Source organism: Camellia sinensis, chromosome 10 (genome assembly GCF_055761805.1).
Source record: "Camellia sinensis isolate YWXY chromosome 10, ASM5576180v1, whole genome shotgun sequence".
Taxonomy (NCBI): domain Eukaryota; kingdom Viridiplantae; phylum Streptophyta; class Magnoliopsida; order Ericales; family Theaceae; genus Camellia; species Camellia sinensis.
Genome location: NC_138970.1, coordinates 158,980,543 through 159,003,437, shown reverse-complemented (window position 1 = coordinate 159,003,437; position 22,895 = coordinate 158,980,543). Strand labels below are relative to the sequence as shown.

The 22,895-nt window shown below is 36.8% G+C and overlaps 2 protein-coding genes across 2 annotated transcripts; both read right to left on the bottom strand.

Annotated features, from left to right (window-relative positions):
- Positions 1-219: 219 nt before the first annotated feature.
- Positions 220-1,993, bottom strand: LOC114306508 (ADP-ribosylation factor GTPase-activating protein AGD5-like). Its single transcript, XM_082890546.1, has 5 exons — positions 1,895-1,993; positions 1,635-1,693; positions 1,272-1,362; positions 599-653; positions 220-502 (listed from the first exon to the last, which is right to left on the bottom strand). Exons 1-5 carry the CDS (start codon positions 1,991-1,993, stop codon positions 354-356), a joined length of 453 nt encoding a protein of 150 aa, XP_082746672.1. The 3' UTR covers positions 220-353.
- Positions 1,994-4,088: 2,095 nt separating this feature from the next.
- Positions 4,089-7,596, bottom strand: LOC145801393 (carboxyl-terminal-processing peptidase 1, chloroplastic-like). The gene is made up of 6 exons (XM_082892662.1): positions 7,466-7,596; positions 7,113-7,178; positions 6,901-6,966; positions 6,239-6,283; positions 4,634-4,678; positions 4,089-4,336 (listed from the first exon to the last, which is right to left on the bottom strand). Exons 3-6 carry the CDS (start codon positions 6,955-6,957, stop codon positions 4,235-4,237), a joined length of 249 nt encoding a protein of 82 aa, XP_082748788.1. The 5' UTR covers positions 6,958-6,966; positions 7,113-7,178; positions 7,466-7,596; the 3' UTR covers positions 4,089-4,234.
- Positions 7,597-22,895: the final 15,299 nt, after the last annotated feature.

Below are 22,895 nucleotides of genomic sequence, written 5' to 3'. Positions count from 1 at the left end.
GTCAGTTCAGTACTTTTAATCAGTTCAATTATCGGTCAGTTATCAGTCATTATCAGTTCCGTTTAACAGTAACTGGTGATCAATCAGTCATTAATCAGTAATCAGTATGAGGGTTGTTACAATACATGATACACCAGTGTCAAGCATGAATGCATTGTGACAAACTATTTTTTAGTCACATAGGAGGAAACTGATTACTACATGTTTCTGCAGTGATAGGAAAAGAAGAAACAGATCTGGAGACTGTGCTTGGAATTTATGCCTTTTGATTGAAAACTTGCATTTAACTCCTCAGGTGACTCAAATTAATGTGTATCTTTCACTGTTTTTGTTCTCATTACTCCTCAGGTGACTCAAATTAATGTGTATCCTTTGTCAGCTTCATGTTCCCAAAAACATGAAAATGCATACTTTGCACGAATGAAATTCTCAATCCCAACCCTGTCGTAATTAGGGGGCAGCTCTGCTTCCCAATAACAATTTGCCTTCTCATTTCCCATTGCTGTATAGGATAGGAAACCATATATTGAGTCACTTTCTTGTTATCTTGGACCAACATCAGCCTAAAAAATGAAACTGTACTCACAGAGAAGCTTACATTGAATAAATGCAACCTGTTCGGAAAGCCATATGTCCAGAGTAGCAGACCTCACCTGCAAAAATCCAGAAAGAACCCATTGATAAGTATGCAAATAATAATTGGCATTTGCTTAACCACGTATTTGTGTGCAGAAGTAAAAAATATTTTCTTCTTACCTGATAGGGTAAACCTAGCAAGGATTCAATATTAACCCAAAATCAATTTATGACAGAACAATTGAAGGGCTCATGAATTTTTGGTTCTGCATTATTGAACTGTAGATTATGAAGATTTAAGCATTTACAAACAAGCAACTTATCACAGGGATATGAATGTTTATTTCCCATAACCCATGGCAACCACCTTCTCAAAGAGACCTTCCATAAGGGAAAGACCAATAAGAAGCCAATGAAAAGAGAGAGAGAGCACCAAAGGTAAGGTTTCAAGCTGGAAAGTAATAGGTCAGGTTTCAAGTTGGAAAGTTGAAAAATATTACATAGTAATTTCCCTATTGCTAGTATCTATCATAAAACTTTCTCTGCTTTTCTTTTTTATTTTTAATAAGTAAAAAACTCTCTACTTACTGGTTCTTTTGGCATTAAAGCTAAGAAAAATAAACAGTGGAACTTTGAAGGGACCAATAGACAAACTTCACAATATTAAAGCGCACTACCAATGCATAAAGTATCACCTTTGATATGTGCACTCCAAGACTTCTGTGGATTCCAGAACATTGCATGCATACAAAGATGCCCAGATTCACACTAGCCCATCGAGGACCCCTGCATGAAATACTAGTCACTAACAACAACTCAAAATATATAGAAATTATTTTTAACTAATAACATGTAGCTACTTGATGTCCACAGCGGGACACCCATGAAGCTTAGGTCGCAAATCCCACACAAAGAGACTCAAGTTCAAATTTTCCTACCTAACAAAAGGAAAAGAAAAACATGCAGCTACTTTATGGTATAATGTACTGAGATCAAGTTATTTATTTCTTCACAATTTTAGTGTCAATATCAATTTTGATAGTTTCCAGATAACATACTTGCTTTTGCAGTCAGCACACTCCCTGTTTTCTGGCAATTTAAGAAGCCCTTCCAGTATCTGTAAATGATAAGGATCAGAAAATATTTGATCAATTATTCAAATAGCTGTAATGAAGCATTAATTCACTTTCTCATTCAATTAATATCCAATCATTACCCACAAAATTAACATATCTAAAATCAAAAAATCATGTTTTAACATTAATCACAAACTAACATATATCCAAAAATTATGTGTTAACATTAACCACAAACGAACATTCTTCTCATCTTCACCAAACCATTTTGAAGTGATAGTAGACATAGACACGTTAATGAAACTTGCTCCAGCCTCGTTGGCAATGGCCTTTGCCAACATTGTCTTCCCAGTGCCAGGACGCCCAAATAGCAATATTCCTCTGCATGGCTTTAAAAGGCCTCCCTTGAATAGGTTTGGTCTTTAAAGAGGTAGCATCACTAGTTCTTGGAGAGATTCTTTAATATCATCCAAAGCACCAATATCTTTGAATGTCACACCGATCTCACTAGCTGGTATGACTTCTGGCCTTGTGCGCTTCTCAAATTCATTGTCAGGAGAAATCTCCTGGTATAAGCAAACACCACGATGAGAAAAGAAGGGAACAGGAGAAGAATAAACACTACAGAGACGGATGGTCATCATAAACTTCATGTTAAGTTTACAAAACTAAAAAAAATCAATCTACATGTCTATATATTATATGCCTGAAAGAATGTCAGTGATTCTTCAGCTGATTAATTAAATACTAAAAAAGTATCCGCAATTTTAACATGGAATGCAGAGGTGCAAGTGCTGGCATATATACATAACGAGTTGTAGAACCAATGGTAGAGAATAAGTAAATCCTAACAAAGAAATCTCAAAAATGAAATAATAAATCTAACCCACCAGAGCTTTTGATGCTGGCGCGCTGGGTTACCAGCATCCTTCACTGTTGCAGCTGATGCCTTTGTTAAAGTTGATGCCTCAGGGACTGTGCTTCCAACTTTTGTTTCTGGCTTCACAGCAACAGCCTCATCCTTTGGTGCATCCTAGGACAACAAAAAGAGGACATCAAGAAAATACTCTTCACGTTCCATACAATCAGATTATTGAAAAAACATATGCACAACCATAAAAGGTTCAGTCTGCGCTTCCAGCTTTAAAGTATCCTTGCCAGAAGACTTGCCTTCCTGGAATATGCTCAAACCATGGGACAAACTGTTCCATGACCAACAAAGTTAACGAGGCTTGAATGGTAAGGAAACCGCCAATATATATAATAATCTAACCTTGCGGATGAAATAACTAGCCTCCAATTAATATACTAATCTAACCTTTTTTGATAAATAATATACTAATCTAACCTTGAGGATGAAATAACTAGCTTTCCGTGTCCGTATTCAGGATCCTTGTTATTCATCAAATGATAAGAGACTGCAGATACTACAATTTCTTCTATATAGTTACCAAGAACCATCGTGTCTGCTGCACAGATTGAACCCAGATCATCACAGTCAAGGTCATTAGCTGCAAGTACTTCAATAATGTGGTTTTTGTTGTCCTGATATTGGATCATCTTCATATCCTCCTCAAGTTGAGACTTCCAGCTGACAAGATGTGTTTCGTCTTCGGGTTCCATTGATAAGCAATTGAATCTCTGTGATAATCTCAGCTGCTCACTATTTCACTTGCACTAGCAGTATTTTTGTTCACCAAAACTTGCATCGGAAATAACAAATAAGTGGTTAGCCATATTGCAATCAAAAGTAGTTTAAAAAGTATACTGAAAAAAAACCATCCAACCCAAAAATGTTCACAAAATTGGTATCAGTCTGACCATTTTTAAGTATTTGTAAGTTTTGTATTCCATTTCCACCTTCTGCATTCATGATAATGTGAAATATATCTTTTAGGGAACCCCGGGTCCCCAACTCAAATTTGAGGATCGTCAGTAGGTCAAGAAAACCTGCCAGAGCTAAGGTTGAGCTTTTAAGATTATATATATATATATATATATATATATATTTTAACATGAGTTTTTAAGTAATTGACAAGACAATTTTCAATAGAACCTAAGTTTGATGGACCCAGATTGGATCATTCAATAGTTTGTTCTGCTCACTTCTACCCAGTCAGAAATTCAACAAACCCAATAATTCAGTAAGGCCATTTAAGCAGTTAGGTTGTGTTTGGATCATGGATTTGAGGAGAGATTTGCAGAGGAAAGGAAAAGAGAAGAGAAGTGAGAAGAAAATTAACTTCAATTTCATTTATTTTTCCCTTCAATTTTCCTTTTCCATAGAAAATTTCCTCTCTGAATCCATGATCCAATTACAACCCCAAGGTTTTCTGCATGAAGGATGAACAATAGCAATCCATATTGTACTGCATTAAGCATCCCAGCTTTAGAAAGATCACATCTTATATAGTTCACAGGATATGCCAAAAATCATTTGTGTCCAAATCCCTGTTTATAGTCAACAAGTTGGTTCTAAATTGACAGTCACGCTACTGACTTGAGAGAATTCCATAAATTTCCACAGTGCAAATCATACATATAAATTCACTTCAAAAACCCAATAGAAGTATATGTAGTTATTAGGAAGGCATACATACAATGACAGGAGCTGTAATTAGAAGTGCAGTTTCTGCAATAATGTTTTTTTGGTACTGGGGATCCCTTCCAATGGCATAGATCACCTGCCCATAAGACCACAACCCTAAGAAAGCACCTCAAGTTTCTAGATATAAGTACATATATGAGAAACCCGTAATATTGGATCATCTCAAAATAAAGAAGATATGATCATTTATTATGTCATGAGATTCATTTTAAATCAATGACAAACAACCAGCAATTTTGGAATTGATGATAACATCAATGGACAAATGCCAGCACACAAAAAAATTAAGAACTCTCTTGAGAGAGATGGAGGGAGATTTATCAAAATATGGATTTTACAATTTCAATGACATTGATTGATTAGATTCACATACCGTCTCCCCCTGGTTTAGAAAGAGCTTAGCAATTTCAATCCCAGCCTGAAATAAGCAAAACAATCAAATTTACAATTTTTAAACACTCAATCACATTAAACTCCATGGACAGAACCGAAAAAATTAAAAACATAGTTTAAAAGCATTTGAAAATTAGTGGGGGAAAAAATCAGCTAACTAGTGAAGCAAATCAATTTTTCCTTTGCTCATAAGATACACAAATAGCTTTTTCTCCTCAACTCCAAACGGTTTTTTCATTCCTTTTCTTTTTTTCTTTTTCTTTTTTTTTTTATGATAAATATGAACTTTGAACACATATATAGGTAGGAAGTGTTATTCTAAAAGGTATGAATGGGTATAACTCCTGATTCAAGGATAACAAGAGCAACTAAAAATCATGTCCAAGAAATAACATAAAATAAAACCTAATCATGGCTCAATGAGAACAAAGGAGAAGAAATAAAGAAAGAAAATTACAATGCTCTAAGAAATCGATTCAAATTATCTGTTATCCATTAAAATTGCACTGATGGTAACCAATATAACAAAGACAATTTTTCTTTGGCATCATGAATTTAACCTTCTGCAATAGATGAAATAATAAAAGTGTCCAACTTGGATATATATATATATATATATATACATTGACAAATGGAGAATGTAAGATATCAAACAAACCTGAACTAGTCCACCCAGATTATCTCTAAGATCAAGAATAAAAGACGAGGCACCCAGGTCTTCGAGTCGCTTCATTGCTGCAAAAATAATCTCTTCCTTCAATTCAATCACAAAAAACAACTAAGATAGCAACTAGTATTCAATGAGAAAGAGAGAGAGCGAGGGCGGGGATAAATTCTACAAACAAGCACACCATGCAGGAGGGGCATGCTAAAGAACTTCATTATCTGGTTCATATTGCCACAACTATAGGAGAACCTTTAATGATATTTTCTCTGCTCATTTCCTGCTTTTCTCTTGTAAATTATTTTTCCAAAGTAAGCCTAATGATATTTTCTTGGAAGCAAAAAAGAAAAAGCATAAAATTCTGTAACATAACTCAGGGATTATGGCTTAAACAAAGTTGTTTCAACTGAATGAGTAACTGCTTGACAGACCACTAAAAAGTATAGGATTACTTTGCAGCCAATAACAAAGCAAATATCACTCAAATCATTAAAACCCTTTAACGTATCTCCTCTTGGACAAGAAAGGTTTTGTTTGCCTTCTTCTAAAGCAAGAAAATTGGGGGGAAAAAAATTAAAAATTAAAAACAACAATATCATTTAGCTATCACACTCTGTTTCACCACAAAGGATCAACCATATCGAAACAACACCAAAACACCTTCATACCTTGAATTTTGAAAGAATATTTTATCATTCTATGATATATTATATGAGATTTTAATGTTCCAAAATGAGGATAGCTATGCAATCATTTTCCTTATACATGGACGCAATTTTTACCCAGTAGCATCAAGTGGAATTAAAAAGGAAAGATTTGATCAAATAAAATTCTAAGAAACACAAGAATATCCATGATAACTAAGAGCAACATAAAAATGTAATCCTACTTAGAATAACAAAATGTTTGTCACAGCATTACCTTGGTCGGTGGTGGTGTGAGGCAATAGAAGCCCATTTTTGTTTCCTACAACAAAAATCAAATGATGGCATTGAGATAATCAGTTTAAAGCTCATGGGTCCTCAAATAGGTGCTTCCTCTGAATGTTAATAAGAATTACTCAACAGGATATTGACTTAATTCAAGACTTGACAGCATCACATTTAATAAGAATTACTCAACAGGCTATTGATGTTACTTTAACAATCCAGACCCACCAGCGCAAGAACAAAAAAAGAAAAGTGAAGACCTTGTTAATAATATATTACATATCAATGCCATCAGATTTAATATTCTTAACATTCTACAGCTGTAGATCACATTGTAAACGGTTACTAATGAACTAAAAAGGCATAGTTCAGTTCCCTAGATATATCACTTAAAATGTGTGAAAAAAAACAACTTCCAAGGAAAATTATTAGACTATTCAAATTGGTGAGACAGTAATGGAAAAGGCATTTTAAAAATTCAATCTGCTTCCAGCCTGCAGTAAACACCTACTTTTTAACCACTAAAACTTGAATCTGAATGATTAAAACCGAGTCCAGAGTCTAAACTTCAGATCCATCCCATTTTAATTTGACAAAATACAGAAGATAGTTTTGAAAAGTGATGATTCAAACAAAAATCAATGCAAACATCACCTGTTGGCCAGATCGTTTATATATATCTAAGGCTTTCATTGCTTCATGTCTTGGCATCTCAAAAAACTGGAAAAAAAAAATAGAAATAAAAATAAAAAACAAATAAAAAATAAAAAATAAAAAAACAAAAGCATAAAGTCTAAGCAAGCGAAAAGCTCCACCTAATACCATGTTAAAGTTGGAAATATTGCAAGAAAATAAAGGCAATTCACCTTATCAACCAGATTGATGATTCCATCATTAATTGCACAATAAATCTTAAAACTCTCTTTGAGTACCTGAAAATTACATATATTGACGAGGTCAAGCATAAAATTTAGTCAAATTTAGGACTAGCTTTTATTCGCCAATAATTTTTCCCTTTTTTTTATTCTAATCCTTGGGCTACGATTAGGATTTCGTCTATTATATATAATAGCCATGTTGAACAAGCATAAAGGATATCAAAACAATTCAAAGAGAGAGCAACTAACCTTTCTAAATGTGGTTAATTAAACGAAGAAGAATCACTGAACTGAAGAAGAATCGAGAGAGATTTGAGTGAGAGAAAGAGAGAGCAACTAACCTCTGATCGAAGAAGACGAAGAGTTCCAAATCCATGGAGATGAATCACGGATCTACGCTCAAAATCGAACTTCGAAACCGCAATCCCGAGATGAATCACCGAACTGAAGAAGAATCGAAGAAGAATCGAGAGAGATTTGAGTGAGAGAGAGAGAGAGAGAGAGAGAGAGAGAGAGAGAGAGCAAGGAGTGAGTGAGAGATTTGAGTGAGTGAGAAGGAGACGGCGGTGCTCAAAATAGGTTTTCAAAATAAAAACTGAGAGAGATAGAAGAGGGTGTGAAGGGAGACAGGGAAGAGGGTGTGAAGAGAGAGGTTTGAGGCGTTTTTTAAACGTCTTCTTTCTACAAAACGGTACCGTTTTACCTAACAACAAAGGCGACGTTTAAAAAACGCCGTTAATTATAAAAAAAGGTGACGTTTAATTAAACGCCGTTAATTAAACGCCATTAAATCCTCATTTTCCTGTAGTGCAACCTTTGTCTATCATACGCTCAATAAATTGATGTCGGATTGGTTGAGCTAACAAGGAGACATATGGGGGGTTTTGAGAAGATGGGAAAAAGTAATTTTTTGTTTGAAAAGTTGGTAAAAAATTACTTTTGGTTTTTTTGATTAATATTTATTTATGATGTCAAATCATAATAAAATGATCAAACTATCTTTATTCAATTTAGAATATTTACAACTTCATCTATGTAGTACATCTTGACCCATGAGAGGTAGAATTGTAATTTTACCATTGGCTAAAAACCAACTTCCTAAATGTTTATAAACTCAAAAAAATCAACTTTTAACTTTTGCTACAAACTTAAAAAAGTGACTAAACACTAGGTAGGTCTAGGCAACTTTTGTGAGCAACTTGAGTCTAACCTAAGCTCAATAGAATTTGATATCGGATTTGGTTGGGCTGAAGATCTTGAACGAGGAGGTATATAATCTAGGTGACTCTATACAACTTTCAACATAGCTTAGATTAATCTATTTGGTTTCATTCTAAAATCAAAATTTCACCCTCATATCATAACTTTCTGTTTGATTATAGTTTTTAAAATATAATTTCAAATCACATTTCAAAATACATTTGAAAACATGTTTGGTAATCCGAGAATTTTTAAATTTTTGGGTCTACCCGATTGTCCGTAAAGGTATCTTCCCAGACAGTTTTTGAATTTTTAGATCTACATCCCCCATACGTTCAGCCGGTTGACCGGAACAGTATTGTTCTTTTTTTTTATATATATATATACAATTGTTACTTGTTATTTGGAAAAAAAAAATTATATTTGTTTTTGATATTTTTTAAATATAGAAAAAAAAAAATTTAGACCAAAATGATAAATTATTTGTCCATTTATTTAAAATTAACAAAAAAAATTAAATAAAAAATAATTTGTCACAATAAATTTTTTTTTTTTTAAAATGTAAACAAAACAATTAAAAAAAAATTCAATCAAATATACAATCAAAGGTAATTTTAAAGTACTAGTTGAATATTTTGTTAACAAAAAATAATATATATTTTTTAATATTTTAAATAAAAAAATATTTTTTGAATTTTTTAAATAAAAAATGTATTTTTTTCAATAATTATTTTTCTAAATTGAATTTTAAAAAGAATTTGGTTATGAGTTTTGAATAGAAATTTTAATAGAATTTTGAGTTGTGTGTTTAGTAATAAGTTATAAGTTTTTGAATTAAGTTTTGAAAATTCTTTTCAAAACTCATAACCAAACAACTTTTTTTTTATTTCAAAAATTCAAAACTCTTTTCAAAACTCATAACAAAACAAATTTTATTTTTTCAAATCATGATTCAACAACTCGCAAACTCAAAATACGACTCCATTCTTAAATCATGATTCTAAAATTAAACCAAACACTACGGTAGTCTGGTACAAAAATTTTATAAACTGATTTTTTTTTATTTTAAAAAAAAAAACATAAACTATAAACGCGTTTGGTTTGAACAAAATGCTTAAAAAAATTTAAAAATATAAACTAAAAAATATGTTTGTTTAGGCCTAAAATATTTATATTTATTTTTTTATTATTTATGACAATGGGATCACACATATTATAATTGAAAAAAAAAATAATTAAAAAAATAATTGAAAAAAAAATATTTGGAAAAAAATTAATTGAAAAAAAAGTTGAAAAAAATTATTTGAAAAAACAATTAATTGAAAAAAAAAATTTTTAGTCAAATTTTTAAATTTATGTTTAAAAACCAATGTAAACTCATTTTTTATGTTTACATTTTTTGCTCAAATTTATAAACTGAGACAATCATTTATAAACTAAAAAAATTATTAAATAAATTTTTATGACAATTTTTAAAATTTTTATAAATTTAAATTAAAAATTAAAAACGAAATAATTGTCAAACAGACTATACGTAAACCTAATATCACTTTAGGCACCGTTTGGGAAGAAGTTGGTTGGGCTTTTTTGGTTATTTTTGTCACAAAAAACAAAATAGGCTATTTTAGTCATAACAAACAAAACATCACATCCAACCCATAATCATTACACTCTTCTCTCACAAAAAAAAGTCAAAAAGTCAAAAAGTCCTTCCCAAACCAAGCTTTTTAGCCCAGGCTAAAATAATCAAAAAAAGTAAAAAAACTAAAAAACCAACCCACTTCCCAAACGGAGGCTTATCCTAGTAACGAGCTTGAGTTGCATCCCTACACATGAATCATTTGTTTCTTTGATGCACAAAGATTCATTTAGACGAGGACAATTTTTTTTTAGTATTGGCCAACAAAGTGTCCTTGAGACACAAGTAAATGATAAAGAATTTAAAAAACACAAGATATTTTTTATTAAATCAATATAATTTACTAAAATCAATATACTTTTTAATGTTCTTACATATTTTCAAGACAAGCATTTGCCTTTTTTATTTTGGGTGAATTACACTAACAGTCCTTATAGTTTAGGCCTCGTGTCACTTTAATTCCTAATTTTTTAATTGTGAAATATTTTATCATGAATTTTGAATTTATTCCAAATAAAAACAATTGAAGATACCATTACTCAATTTTAAGGGCAAAGTCATCAATTTGATAAAATATAAACTAATTTGACAAAAATAAATGTGAAAAAAATATTTTTGAATTTTTAAAAATTATTTTTACCCACCAAAAATAAAATTATGTAAAATTGATAAATATTTTCCATGTTTATTGATTTATTTTACCAAATTAATTTTTATTATGTGTTTGGATAATGGTTATGTAACGGGTGATTGTTAGGCTTTTAATGTGTAATCAATATATTTAATATATGAAATGTCTTTAGTTTTGAATTTTTTAATTTAATATATTGGTTTAATAATGATATCGAAGTTGTCATCATATTTGACTTTTGGACAAATAAAAACTAATTTAATGAAAATAAAAATAACCACCCATTACATGATCATTATCTAAACACATAATAAAAATTAATTTGATAAAAAAAATAAATTTGTAAAAAATTTATCAATTTTACATAATTTTATTTTAGGTGGGTAGAAATAATTTTTACAAATTTAATAATTTTTTGACATTGTTTTTTGTCAAATTAGTTTATATTTTATATTTTATCAAATTGATAATTTTGTCCTTAAAATTGAGCAATGGTATACTCAATTGTCTTTATTTGAAACAAGATTCAAAATTCAGGATCAAATATGTTACAGTTAAAAAGTCAGAGACCAAGATGACACAAGTCCTAAACTATAAGGACCTTTAATGTAATTCATCCTTTTATTTTTATTCATACAATATCTGGACATGTAACTCTTTTAAAATAATGTAATAATGGTATTTTTGTAATTATGGGTATTTTTTATATTCATTTGTTTTTTTGAAATAAGAGATACCAGTTGGACTACATCATTATGTTTAGGGTCGCCTCCACTGAGATTGGAAAAAATACAGTTAATCCTATATTTTTTATATAATTACATTGATTTTCTTTTTAGTAAAGTTGAAGTGACCAAAATTAATATAGATAATAAGCAAATACTGAAACAAATAAAGATAAATATACATTTCGATAGAAATGGGATGACACTATAATTTTTTTTATTCACATGACTAACGAATTATTGATAAAAAAGAAATAATTGTTATATAAATTATAACTTTAAGGAAAGTCAGTATAATTATGTCAAAGTGTGAGACTAATTGTATTTTTTTTGAACCCCAAGGAAGGTGAGTGTAATTTACCATTATGTTTATAAGATTATAAATAATTAAAATAGGATAAGAATTAGGGGTGAATTAGGCATACTTTTTAGGATAAATTAAAAATACACACTTGAGATTTGCTTAAAGTACAAATTGCTCATTGGGTTTTAAAAAATAAAAAATATTCCCTTGTTAGAATTTTTTATTTAACAGAATTAACTAAAAAAATAAAATTCATTATTACTCTCCTATACAATAATAAAATTATCTAAATTATTAATTGAAATATATTTCTAATATTATTAAAAATTGTTAATTGATTTCATAATTTATTAATAAAATAGGTGATTTGTTATAAAATTAGAAATCTCAAGGCGAAATATAATTTTCAAAATCACAAAAAATGATTCGTATTTTAATCAAATCTTAAGAAGTATATTTATAATTTATCCTATTTTTTATGTTCAACTTTGTAATTTATCCTATTTTTTTATGTTCAACTTTAATATGGGTCGGCCTTGAAAACGGTGTTTTATATTCGACTTATCCAAAATTTATATTATATATCACATTATATATATATATATATATATATATATAGGGACATTATTTTTGAATGACTACACGTGGCCGAGGTGGCACCGAAGTGTCAGCCGAGGAGCCACGTGTCCTGGTCATGACGCTGAGATGATCTCGGCTAGGCCGAGGTTATCTGCGAGAATACCGGAATCCGAGATAAGCGGATAAGGGACAAGAGTCCTAGAATGGGAGAGGACTTCAGTTTGGGTAAAGATAAGACTCTTAGAGAGTTTATCCTAATTCTACTGGAAGTTCAAGATTAGCAGTAATCCTAAGTCCATTGAAGTTAGGCTTCTATTGGGATTAGGTTTGTGTTGGCTATAAAAGAGAGGCACCCTCATGGGTCTAAGGTATGTTTTTTTATGCTCTGAATAGTGAGTTAAGCACTAATTGCTATCTTTGAGAGATAACTGACTTGATTGTCGGAGTGCCCCCGGGTGGACGAACCACCACCAGAATCTCTTCTTTCTGTTACAGGTCATTCAGGCGCCATATATTCTGCCTGTGCTCTCCAATTGAATACTTGTTTGGCAGTGTGGTCATAAATCGACTCACACAATTTGGCACCGTCTGTGGGAAAGAAAGGAGAATAAATGGCCAACGACGAATAGAAAGAGAAGGTTGGGGACAACACCCCTACTGGGAGTGGGAAACCTGTTGACCTTGACGTCGAAGAAGACAACTGCAACAAAGAGACTCACGATAAGAATCACGGAGGAAAGGACGCCAGCAGGAAGACGATGTACCAAAGAAAACAGACCGAGGCGGGTACTATAACGAGGACGACCTCCAGGTATGGAAAGAAAGATGTCTGCGGAGGGACAATGAGGTGAAGGCCATGGTGAACAAATTGGCGGACCTATAAATGGTGGTTAATTTCATGATGCAGAACAACATCATGCAGCCACCATTCTCGCTAAAAGATACGCCGATTCCAACGGCAGAAAAAGATGCCCAGAAAGGAGGGCAGAAAACGGTTCCCGCAGTCCCTTAACACGACGGAACCAAGGGACATTCTCACCGGCCTTCGCGAGAGGTCGGGCATAGACAATCAAGGAAAGGGGAATCCCAGAAGATGCAACGAACTAAAAAAGACCGCACCAAAGAACATCAGGATGTTCAAGGGAAAAAACTTTGTTTCGACACGACCTATGGAAGGAAGTCCAAACGGACTCACAATGACATAAGTAGTGCACCGAAAAGGCTGAAATCCGGAGATAGCCGAGGTCCTGGGCAGACCAAAGAGGACTTGAGGGATTACCTCCGGAGGAAGCAACAAAATGCCGAAGTAACCTCCCCGGTTAAGCCGAGAACACCATTCTCCGTAGAATTGGACAAATTTGAGGCCCCGAAAAGGTTCAGTATGCTAAGGCTCCAGATATACGACAGTAAGTCGGACCCCAACTTTCACGTCGGTTTATACCTAAACTCGATGGCATTATACACTGGGAACGAGCCGTTGCTTGGTAAGGTGTTCCCCTCATCTTTCAGGGAAATTGCATCAAACTGGTTTCACAAGTTGCCGAAAGGAACTGTGAAAGCCTGGAAAGGCCTGGCCGAGATGTTTGTGGCCAGGTTCGTGACAAACAAACTACAGCCATTGAGGGTAGACGCCCTGATGGCTCTGAAAATTAATGAGGACGAAAGCCTGAGGGCCTATGCCAAAAGGTATTATGAGGTATTTAACCGAATACCGAAGTACAACCAAAAGTTGGCCGTCGTATCGTTTAAGAACGGCCTAAAAAATGATTACCTGCTCCGAAAATCACTAGCAAAGACATTGCCAAAAAGCATGGAGGAACTTATGGCCAAGATAGAAAAATATACCAGGGCCGAGGAGGACACACTGGGGACAAAGGCGCTAAAACCAGAGAAGAAAAATGGCTCGCCGAAGTGAGGCCGAGGTGATGGTGGACACAACAAACCGGAGACAGGACTAAGGGCTGCACAAGCAGTCACAACCGTATTTTGAATCTCGATTTACAAAGTCTTGGAAAAAATCCGAAACCAACCCTATTACAGAGCACCAGCAAGAGTGCCAGGAGAATTTATGGGAAGAAGCCATGGTAAGCACTGTACTTACCACAATGAAGTTGGACATCTGACCCAAGAGTGCAGAGCCCTGAAGACATATCTGGAAAACCTGGTAAGACAGGGCCATTTAAGGGACCTGGTAGACGAGGCCAGGACAAGAGAAGAACATGCAAGATTGCCCCAGGCACCAACAGCACCACCCCCACCAGCACCACAACTGCAGGTAGATGGATCTCGAGTAATCAATGTGATTCACTCGAAGGTGAATGAAAATGAGATAATGGGGGAAACACAAAAGGTAAAACACCTACAACATTATAGACGAGAGCTAGGGACCAGTGGTGTCCTTTACTGAGGAAGACCTGGAGATGGTGTAGCATCCACACAACGATGCCTTGGTAGTATCCTTCCAGGTTGGGGAGTGCCAAGTGAAGCGCATCTTAATTGACCAAGGCAGCTCTTGTGACATCATGTATGTCAAGTGTTACAAGGAGCTTGGCCTTCACCAAGATGATATGGAGCAGTCCAATGGCCCAATGGTTGGGTTCAATGGAACGCCGACGTGGTCCCTGGGAGCAGCAAGCTTGGAGGTGCAGGCTGGCACTAAGAAGATAAAAACAGAATTCACCATAATTGACACCCCCTCCCCTTACAATGCTATTCTGGGAAGACCATGGCTGCATGCAATGGGGGCTGTTCCCTCAACATTGCACCAGCTGCTGCGATTCCCAACAGAGCATAGGATAGAGGAGGTTAGAGGGGGTCAAGTGCAGGCAAAGAATTGTTTCATGGTAGCAGTGAAATCTACCTGCAACATACAGGAAGCAAAACCAGCAGAGATTGAGGATGTAGACATAGAAGTCTTGGAGGACGTCGGCAAAGAGCCAGCCGAAAAGAGTGAGGAAGCCCTGAAGAAAGTCCTTGTCCAGCAAGGGGACGAAGAACGCTTCTTCCTTCTCGGCTCGGGCTTGACTGAGGAAGAAGAAAAAGAACTAGAGGCGTTCTTGAGAGCAAACATTGAGGTGTTTTCCTGGACGTCGTACAAGATGTCTGGCATTGACCCCGAGGTCACTTGCCACAGACTGAATGTGGACAGGTCGGCCAAACCTATAATCCAACGAGCCAGAAGGCCGACGTTGATGCACGTTGAGGCAGTAGAAGAAGAAGTAGACAGACTTCTGGAGGCTAGAGCCATTCGAGAGGTAAGTTACACGATATGGCTATCAAACACAATTGTTGTGAAGAAAAAGAATGAGAAGTGAAGGGTCTGTGTGGACTTCACTAGCCTGAACAAGGCTTGTCCCAAAGACAGCTTCCCATTGTCCAAGATTGACTAACTAGTGGATGCCACTTCAGGGCATTGAAGGATGAGTTTCTTAGATGCTTATAGGGGATACCATCAGATAACTATGTACCCGCCAGATAAGGAGAAGACTGCGTTTATCACCCCAAAAGGGCTGTATTGCTATAGAGTAATGCCTTTTGGGTTGAAAAATGCAAGAGCAACTTACTAGAGATTGGTAACCAGGATGTTCAGACATCTATTTAGCAGAACAGTAGAAGTATACATAGATGACATGATCGTGAAGACCAAAGAGCCTGAGGATCATCTAGAAGACTTAAAGGCGGTTTTTGACATCCTTAGAACATATTGGCTCTGACTTAATGCATCGGAATGTGCATTTGGAGTTGGGTCTGGTAAGTTCTTAGGATATTTGGTTACCAGAAGGGGCGTTGAGGCCAGCCCGGATCAGATTAAGGCCATCTTAGAACTGAAAAGCCCAACATCAGCAAAACAAGTGCAGATGTTGACTGAAAGAGCAGCAGCCCTGAATAGGTTCATAAGTAGAAGCTCTGACAAGTGTAAACCTTTCTTCAGCTTGGTGAAGAAAGCCACAGACTTCTTATGACTGAAGAGTGCGAAGTCGCCTTGGCCGACCTGAAGAAATATTTGACTACGGCTCCAGTTCTATCAAATCCAGTGCCTGGAGAGGAGATGTACTTATACTTGGCAGTTTCAGAACATACAGTAAGTGTAGTGATAATCCGAGAAGAAAATGGAGAACAGAGGGCTATTTACTATGTAAGTAAAACCCTTGTAGATGCAGAGACCAGATATTTTCCCTTGGAGAAGTTAACACTGGCTTTAGTAATGGCTTCCAAGAAACTGAATCATTACTTTCAAGCCCACAAAATTGTAGTGTTAATTGAACACCTTTTGAAGTCCCTGTTGCAACAGGGAGATCTGACAGGCAGAATAGCCAAATGGGCAGTGTCCTTGGGCTAATATGACTTGGAGTTCAGACCTAGAACAACAATCAAAGGCTAAGTTTTGGCCGATTTCGTGGCCGAGTTCACACCAGGTGCCATCACACATCGGGCTCTATTGAGCCGAGGTGTTCAAGGTCCAGGTGAGCAAGGAGAAAACCAGCTGGGGATAGCTAAACAAAGGACGGAAGAAAAACTCAGGCCTTGCAGTATTTACATCGGTGACTTATTCTGGTTGTTCATTGATGGGAGTTCAAACCGACAAGGAATGGGGACATGAGTAGTGCTAGTATCTCTAGATGGGCAGATAATGGAACAATCCATTTGTTTGGGGTTTAAGGTCTCAAATAATGAGGCAGAGTATGAAGCACTAATCACAGGATTAAAGCTGGCAGTAGCAATGGAAACCGACGAGGTAATAGTCTTCTGTGATTCCAGCTTATAGTCAACAAGGCAACAGGGGAGTATGCAGCCCAAAATGAAAGGATGTCGGCCTATGCAATGGAAGTGGGCAGACTGTTAGCCTTATTTCAAAATTGCCAACTACAGCAGGTAAGCCGAGATGACAATAGCTATCCTGATGCTCTGGCCAACCTGGCTAGTGCAATGAAGCCTGGAGAGGCAAGAATGATAATGGTTGACTACTTATCAAGTCCAAGCATAGAACCACTGAACACAGAGCGTGAAGCAATTTGTGTGGAGATGGGACCAAGTTGGATGGATGCGATAATAGTATTCCTTAGAAATGGGAAGCTGCCAGATGACCAAAAAAAAGCGCACAAGATTAGACTGAAGTCGGCAAGATTCAGTTTGACCGCAGAAAGATATCTCTACAAAAGATCTTTTATTGGACCCCTTCTGAGGTGTGTGCATCCTACACAGATTGAAGATTTTCTGTACGAGATACATGAAAGGGGTATGTGGAAGCCACGCTGGGGGCAGGTCACTTGCTCATAGAGCCATTACTCAGGGGTACTGGTGGCCCTACATGCAAAAAGATGCCGAGGCCTATGTCAAGAAGTGTGAAAAGTGCCAGAGGTTTGCACCTTTAATACATCAACCAGTAGCGGACTTGAACCCGGTGTCCAGCCCTTGGCTATTTGCCCAATGGGGCATGGATCTTGTTGGTAAACTGCCTCAAGTAACTGGATAAAGGAAGTACCTGCTGGTAGTAACAGATTACTTCACCAAGTGGATAGAAGCTGAACCCCTTGCCAAAATTTGGGACGTTGATGTGAAGAACTTCATATAGAAGAACATCATCACCAGGTTTGGAATCCCAAAAGTAATAATAGCTGACAATGGCACACAGTTCGACAGTAAGCTAATCAAAAGTTTATGTGCAAAGTTCAAAATCAAGAATTATTTTTCCACCCTAAGCTTTCCTCAAAGCAATGGACAAGCAGAAGCATCCAACAAAGTTATCTTGGATGGGATTAAAAAGAAGCTGCAAGCAGCAAAGGGAAAGTGGGTGGACGAATTGCCCAGTGTACTCTGGGCATATCGGACTACGCCGAGAAGATCAACTGGGGAATCCCCATTTCCCATGGCTTATGGCACATAAGCAGTCATTCCTCTGGAGGTCAGCATCCCAGGGATCAGAACCCAGGGAGTAGAGAATAAAACTAACGATGTATTTATAGCCCGAGATCTGGATCTGCTAGAAGAAAGAAGGGAGAAAGCAGCAATTCAGCTGGAGGCATACCAACAACAGCTTGCCAGAGCTTATAATAAGAAGGTGAACCCATGAGAGTTCCAAGTTGGTGACCTCGTCCTGAGAAAGGTCATCGGCAACAAAAAGGATCCCAAAGAGGGCAAGCTTGGCCCGAATTGGGAGGGACCCTATAGAATCATCTTGGTCTTAGGCAACGGAACATATCGGCTTGAGGATAGTGAAGGCAAAGAGTTGCCAAGACCCTGGAATACTTGCAATTTGAAGTTTTTCTATCATTAGATTTTTTAAGCTTTCTTTCGTTTTTTTATTAGCCGAAGTAATAATAAAGTTTTAACTTGATTTTTTCAGTAAAGTATGACTGATAAGATACTTGACGATGTTTCTAATTGAAACATGACAAATAACTTAGACTTATTATATGGCAGAGTTGAATTATACTTGCATATAATAGAGTTGAACCAAGTTGAACTAATGTAGATTTGCCATATCGGCAAAGACAAAACATAGACTAGGACTCAGTACCTGCCAATCAGATCACATGCTTAATGAGAACACAAATGAAACTTAGGTTCACATTAGGGGGCAGACAGTTGGAGAATGATGCTTGGGAGTTAGAAATTTCAAGCCGAGGTCATGTTTAACACTTGTTGAAATTTGAGAAAAATTTACAAGTTGAAGTTAAATCGAGGACATGTTTAACACTTGTTGAAATTTGAAAAAAATTTACAAGTTGAAGTTAAACTGAGGTCATGTTTAACATTTGTTGAAATTTGAGAAAAATTTACAAGTTGAAGTTAAACCGATGACATGTTTAACACTTGTTGAAATTTGAGAAAAATTTACAAGTTGAAGTTAAATCGATGACATGTTTAACACTTGTTGAAATTTGAGCAAAATTTACAAGTTGAAGTTAAACCGAGGTCATATTTAACACTTGTTGAAATTTGAGAAAAATTTACAAGTTGAAGTTGAACTGAGGTCATGTTTAACACTTGTTGAAATTTGAGAAAAATTTACAAGTTGAAGTTAAACCGAGGACATGTTTAACACTTGTTGAAATTTGAGAAAAATTTATAAGTTGAAGTTAAACCCAGGTCATGTTTAACACTTGTTGAAATTTAAGAAAAATTTACAAGTTGAAGTTAAATTGAAGACATGTTTAACACTTGTTGAAATTTGAGAAAAATTTACAAATTGAAGTTAAACCGAGGTCATGTTTAACACTTGTTAAAATTTGAGAAAAATTTACAAGTTGGAGTTAAACCGAGGTTGTGTTAGAGGATAATTGGTTTAAATTGAAAGCCAAGGTTGTAACGAAAAGAAGTACTTGCGTACTTGCCGAGATAAAAGCGTTGGTTTGTATAACTGAGGTATATTACCCTGAGAAGACCACACAGTTAAGTTGTATGTAGATGACATACAAATTTTCTAAAGTATAGAGTCATATAAAGAAGACAAGCATATAAGCATTCGAAAGAGAGGAAGTTGTATTTATATACAAAAAGTGCGAATTACAAAAAGTGGCACGTCGGCCAAATTAAAAACATTGTTTTAAAAGTTAGAAAAAAGTACGAGGTACAAGAAATAAAGAGAAATGGACTACTTGGCGTCAGCGGCAGACTGGGTCTCAACAGCAGAAGATATTTGGGAACTCTTCTCGGCAGCCTTCTCAACTGCGAGCTCGGCATCGATCTCTTTGAGAGTCTGGTCGAGGCTCTCGTCAGCAATAGGTGCGTTCGATGTTTTCTTTTCAGGAGTGGCATCTTTGGAGACCTCACCCTCCTTATCCTGAGACAAGTCCACAACTTGCTCATTCAGAGTAGGGGACTTGGCTCCAGCAGCTTCCTTCTTTCTCCTGATCAAAGCTTCCTCCTTCGACTCAGAATCGTCTTCGGATTGGCTTGGAGTAGGGGGGAATGGCAGGGAGAGGTTGCCGACATTCTTGAGGGGGGAGTCCTCGAGGACATCCAGCTTTTTGAGAGAAGCCATCCAACCAAGGATGAAACCCTTGTTACATGTTTACTTCACCTATTTTTTATAGTCCTCATTGACGTTGGCCGCCCCTTCTGTGTACGCCTTCTCATCGGCGGCCTTGATCTCAGCCTCTTTTATGGCTAGGGCATCTTGAAGCTCCTTTTGGGCCTCGGCCGTTTTTTCTTCGGCCTCTTTCTTTTTAGCTGTAAGGACCTTGGTAATGGCCTCGGCAGCATCAGCCTTTTCCTCGGCCTCATCTTTTGCTTTTATGGCTTCCTCGGCCTAGTCTGATAAAGTCTTCATCTTGGCCTCAGTCTTCTTAATGGCCTTTTACAGACTAGCAACTTCCGTCATCTTGTTAACCACCTCCTTCCTTATTTCAAAAGCTTGCATAGAGAATGAGTGGGCGTGCTGGATCGCCTGAAAGAAAATGGACAGAACAAAAGTTAAGTAAAAATTCTCTAAGTATGAAAAAATAGAGAATGAAAAATACCAAGTATAAGGAACTTACTTGAACGAAATGCTGCAGCATCCAAGCGAAGTTTTCGTATTCGCTCATCTCGGCGTTTCGATTGAGATCATTGGGAAGGAGCAAAGCCGTAGAGAGGGCAACGCCAACTTTGAGGTCAGTTGCGCTGTCGCCAGCTCTAACCGGCTTGTCCTTGATGGTGATTGGGGAAGCCCAGGGGGCATCTAGTTTCATGGGCCCCGAAGTTGTGGCCGACTCGGACCTCGGCCTTTTCGACCGAGTTGATTGGGATGGTTCAACCTCGGCAGGCCTCTTCTCTGTAGTAGAGGGTGTCTTCTCACTCTCGGCCAATTTTGAAATTGGCAGGGTGTCCTCAGTGTCAATTTAAGTCACCGTTGCCTTAGGCTAGGCCTTCTTCATTCTTTTAGGCTTGGGCTTTGGCTTTGGTTGAGGCTGGGATTGTGCTGGTTGAGCGTTAACGGTATCAGGGATGTCAGCCAGAAGATTATCTGCAACTGCTTTCTTGCGACCCATCTCGGTGACAGTTGCTATTTGGCGTCGGCGTTGGTGTTCGGATGGTGGGATCAGCTGTGGAGCCGAGGTAGATGGCTGTTCTACTGGATCTGTGGTTGACCCCTGATCTGGCTGAGATGATGAAGTTGTTGGTGGAGTTGTAGCGAAAGAAGGAGACTTGCTTTTCTGCTTCCTTGGGACGTCCGGAAGTACCGACTTGTAAGTCGAGATGAAGTTCAGCAGTAGAGAAGCTCTCCGCCTACGGACTGGAAGATCAAACAATTTCTTAAGATCCTTGCTAGAGAAGAAGGACTTACGGAAGTCTTTTAGTGGCTGTGGAAGAGCTGCAAGAAGAACAGACATTAGAACATATAGAAAGAACAGAGTATTAAAGACTTGGAAAAAATATAATACTTGGTTCTTACCATTACCCTCTACAAATACTGTTCGGCTAAGGGGGTAGAGATGAAGGTCTTCATCCGAAGTGAACTCCCAGTTGCCCGAGACAATGAAGTAATCGTCCCCGGCTCCCTTGTTGGAGTCTGAGAGGTCGGCAACAAGTTTATATTCTGTGTACCTCTGCTTAAGATAGTAGAGGTAGCCTTTTTCTAATTTAAGGCCACACATGGTGTAGCAATACTGGATGTCGGCAATGGTAACCCTAGCTTTCTCTTTTTTGGCTAAGGCAATTATACCATTGATAACTCGGTAAGAGTTAATGGCAAGCTGCATTGGGTTCGATTTGTAGTAATGGAGAACTTCTCGGAAAAGGATGCCTAGTGGAAACCTAAGTCCACATTCTGTAAAGTTAATGACAGGGAAAGGCATGAGGTTTTTGTCAGGCATGATGGAGTCGTCCTCTCCGGCCAACTTCAGATGAACGTCGGCCGGATGTCAAACTCCTGCCTGAAGTACTCTAACTTAGTTGGAGTGTCTACCCTATGCCTCCACATACCTATGATATTGGCTTGGGGGAAGGTGTTGGAGCTCAGAAGGAAGTGTCTTTGTGAAGATTTGAGGGACCTCAGCTAAAACCTAACTGTACACTGTGGTCAGAATTTGTGAGGATCTAAGAGGGATTCGTTTCAGTTTTTCCTAAGATTTGTGAATTCTAAGACAAAACTCAAACCTAAGTCTAGGCAAATGAAGGTTGAAGGCAAGGATCTGGAAAAAAAACACAGCAAACAGAAACATGAATGTGATTCAGAATCAAGAACAGGGATGAATCATCAAAAACACAGTGATAAAGTTTGTACAGGTGTGTAAGGCCAAGAACAGTGGCAATGATCAACTAATATGCAAGCAGTATATTCAAGAATGGATTGGGCAAAAACAGAATCATGGAACAAACATGTTCAATACATGGTGGAATTTAAGATACAAATATACGAGCAGGATTGCATAGGCAGCAAGTGAAGCCGTGGAGTTCATTGAAGAGAAACAAGAAATTAAAATAAGAAGTTCAATCGGAGAGAAACGGTGACTCACCGAAGAAAAATGAAGCTGGTGTTGAGCACGCCGGAGTCAGGTGATGGCAGCGAACGGAAAAGATCAGCAAGAGGCTCGTCAGAGGAGATGAACAGCGGTGGTTACAGAGCTTGAAGAGCTTGGAGCAATGACGGATTTGGGAGAGGAAAGAGAGAGAGTTTGCACGAGAATGAAGATGCAAAAGTGAAAACAAGGAGAGAGAGGGTTGATTTTGATCAAATGCGGAGAAATGGCAGCAAAATACCATCAATGTG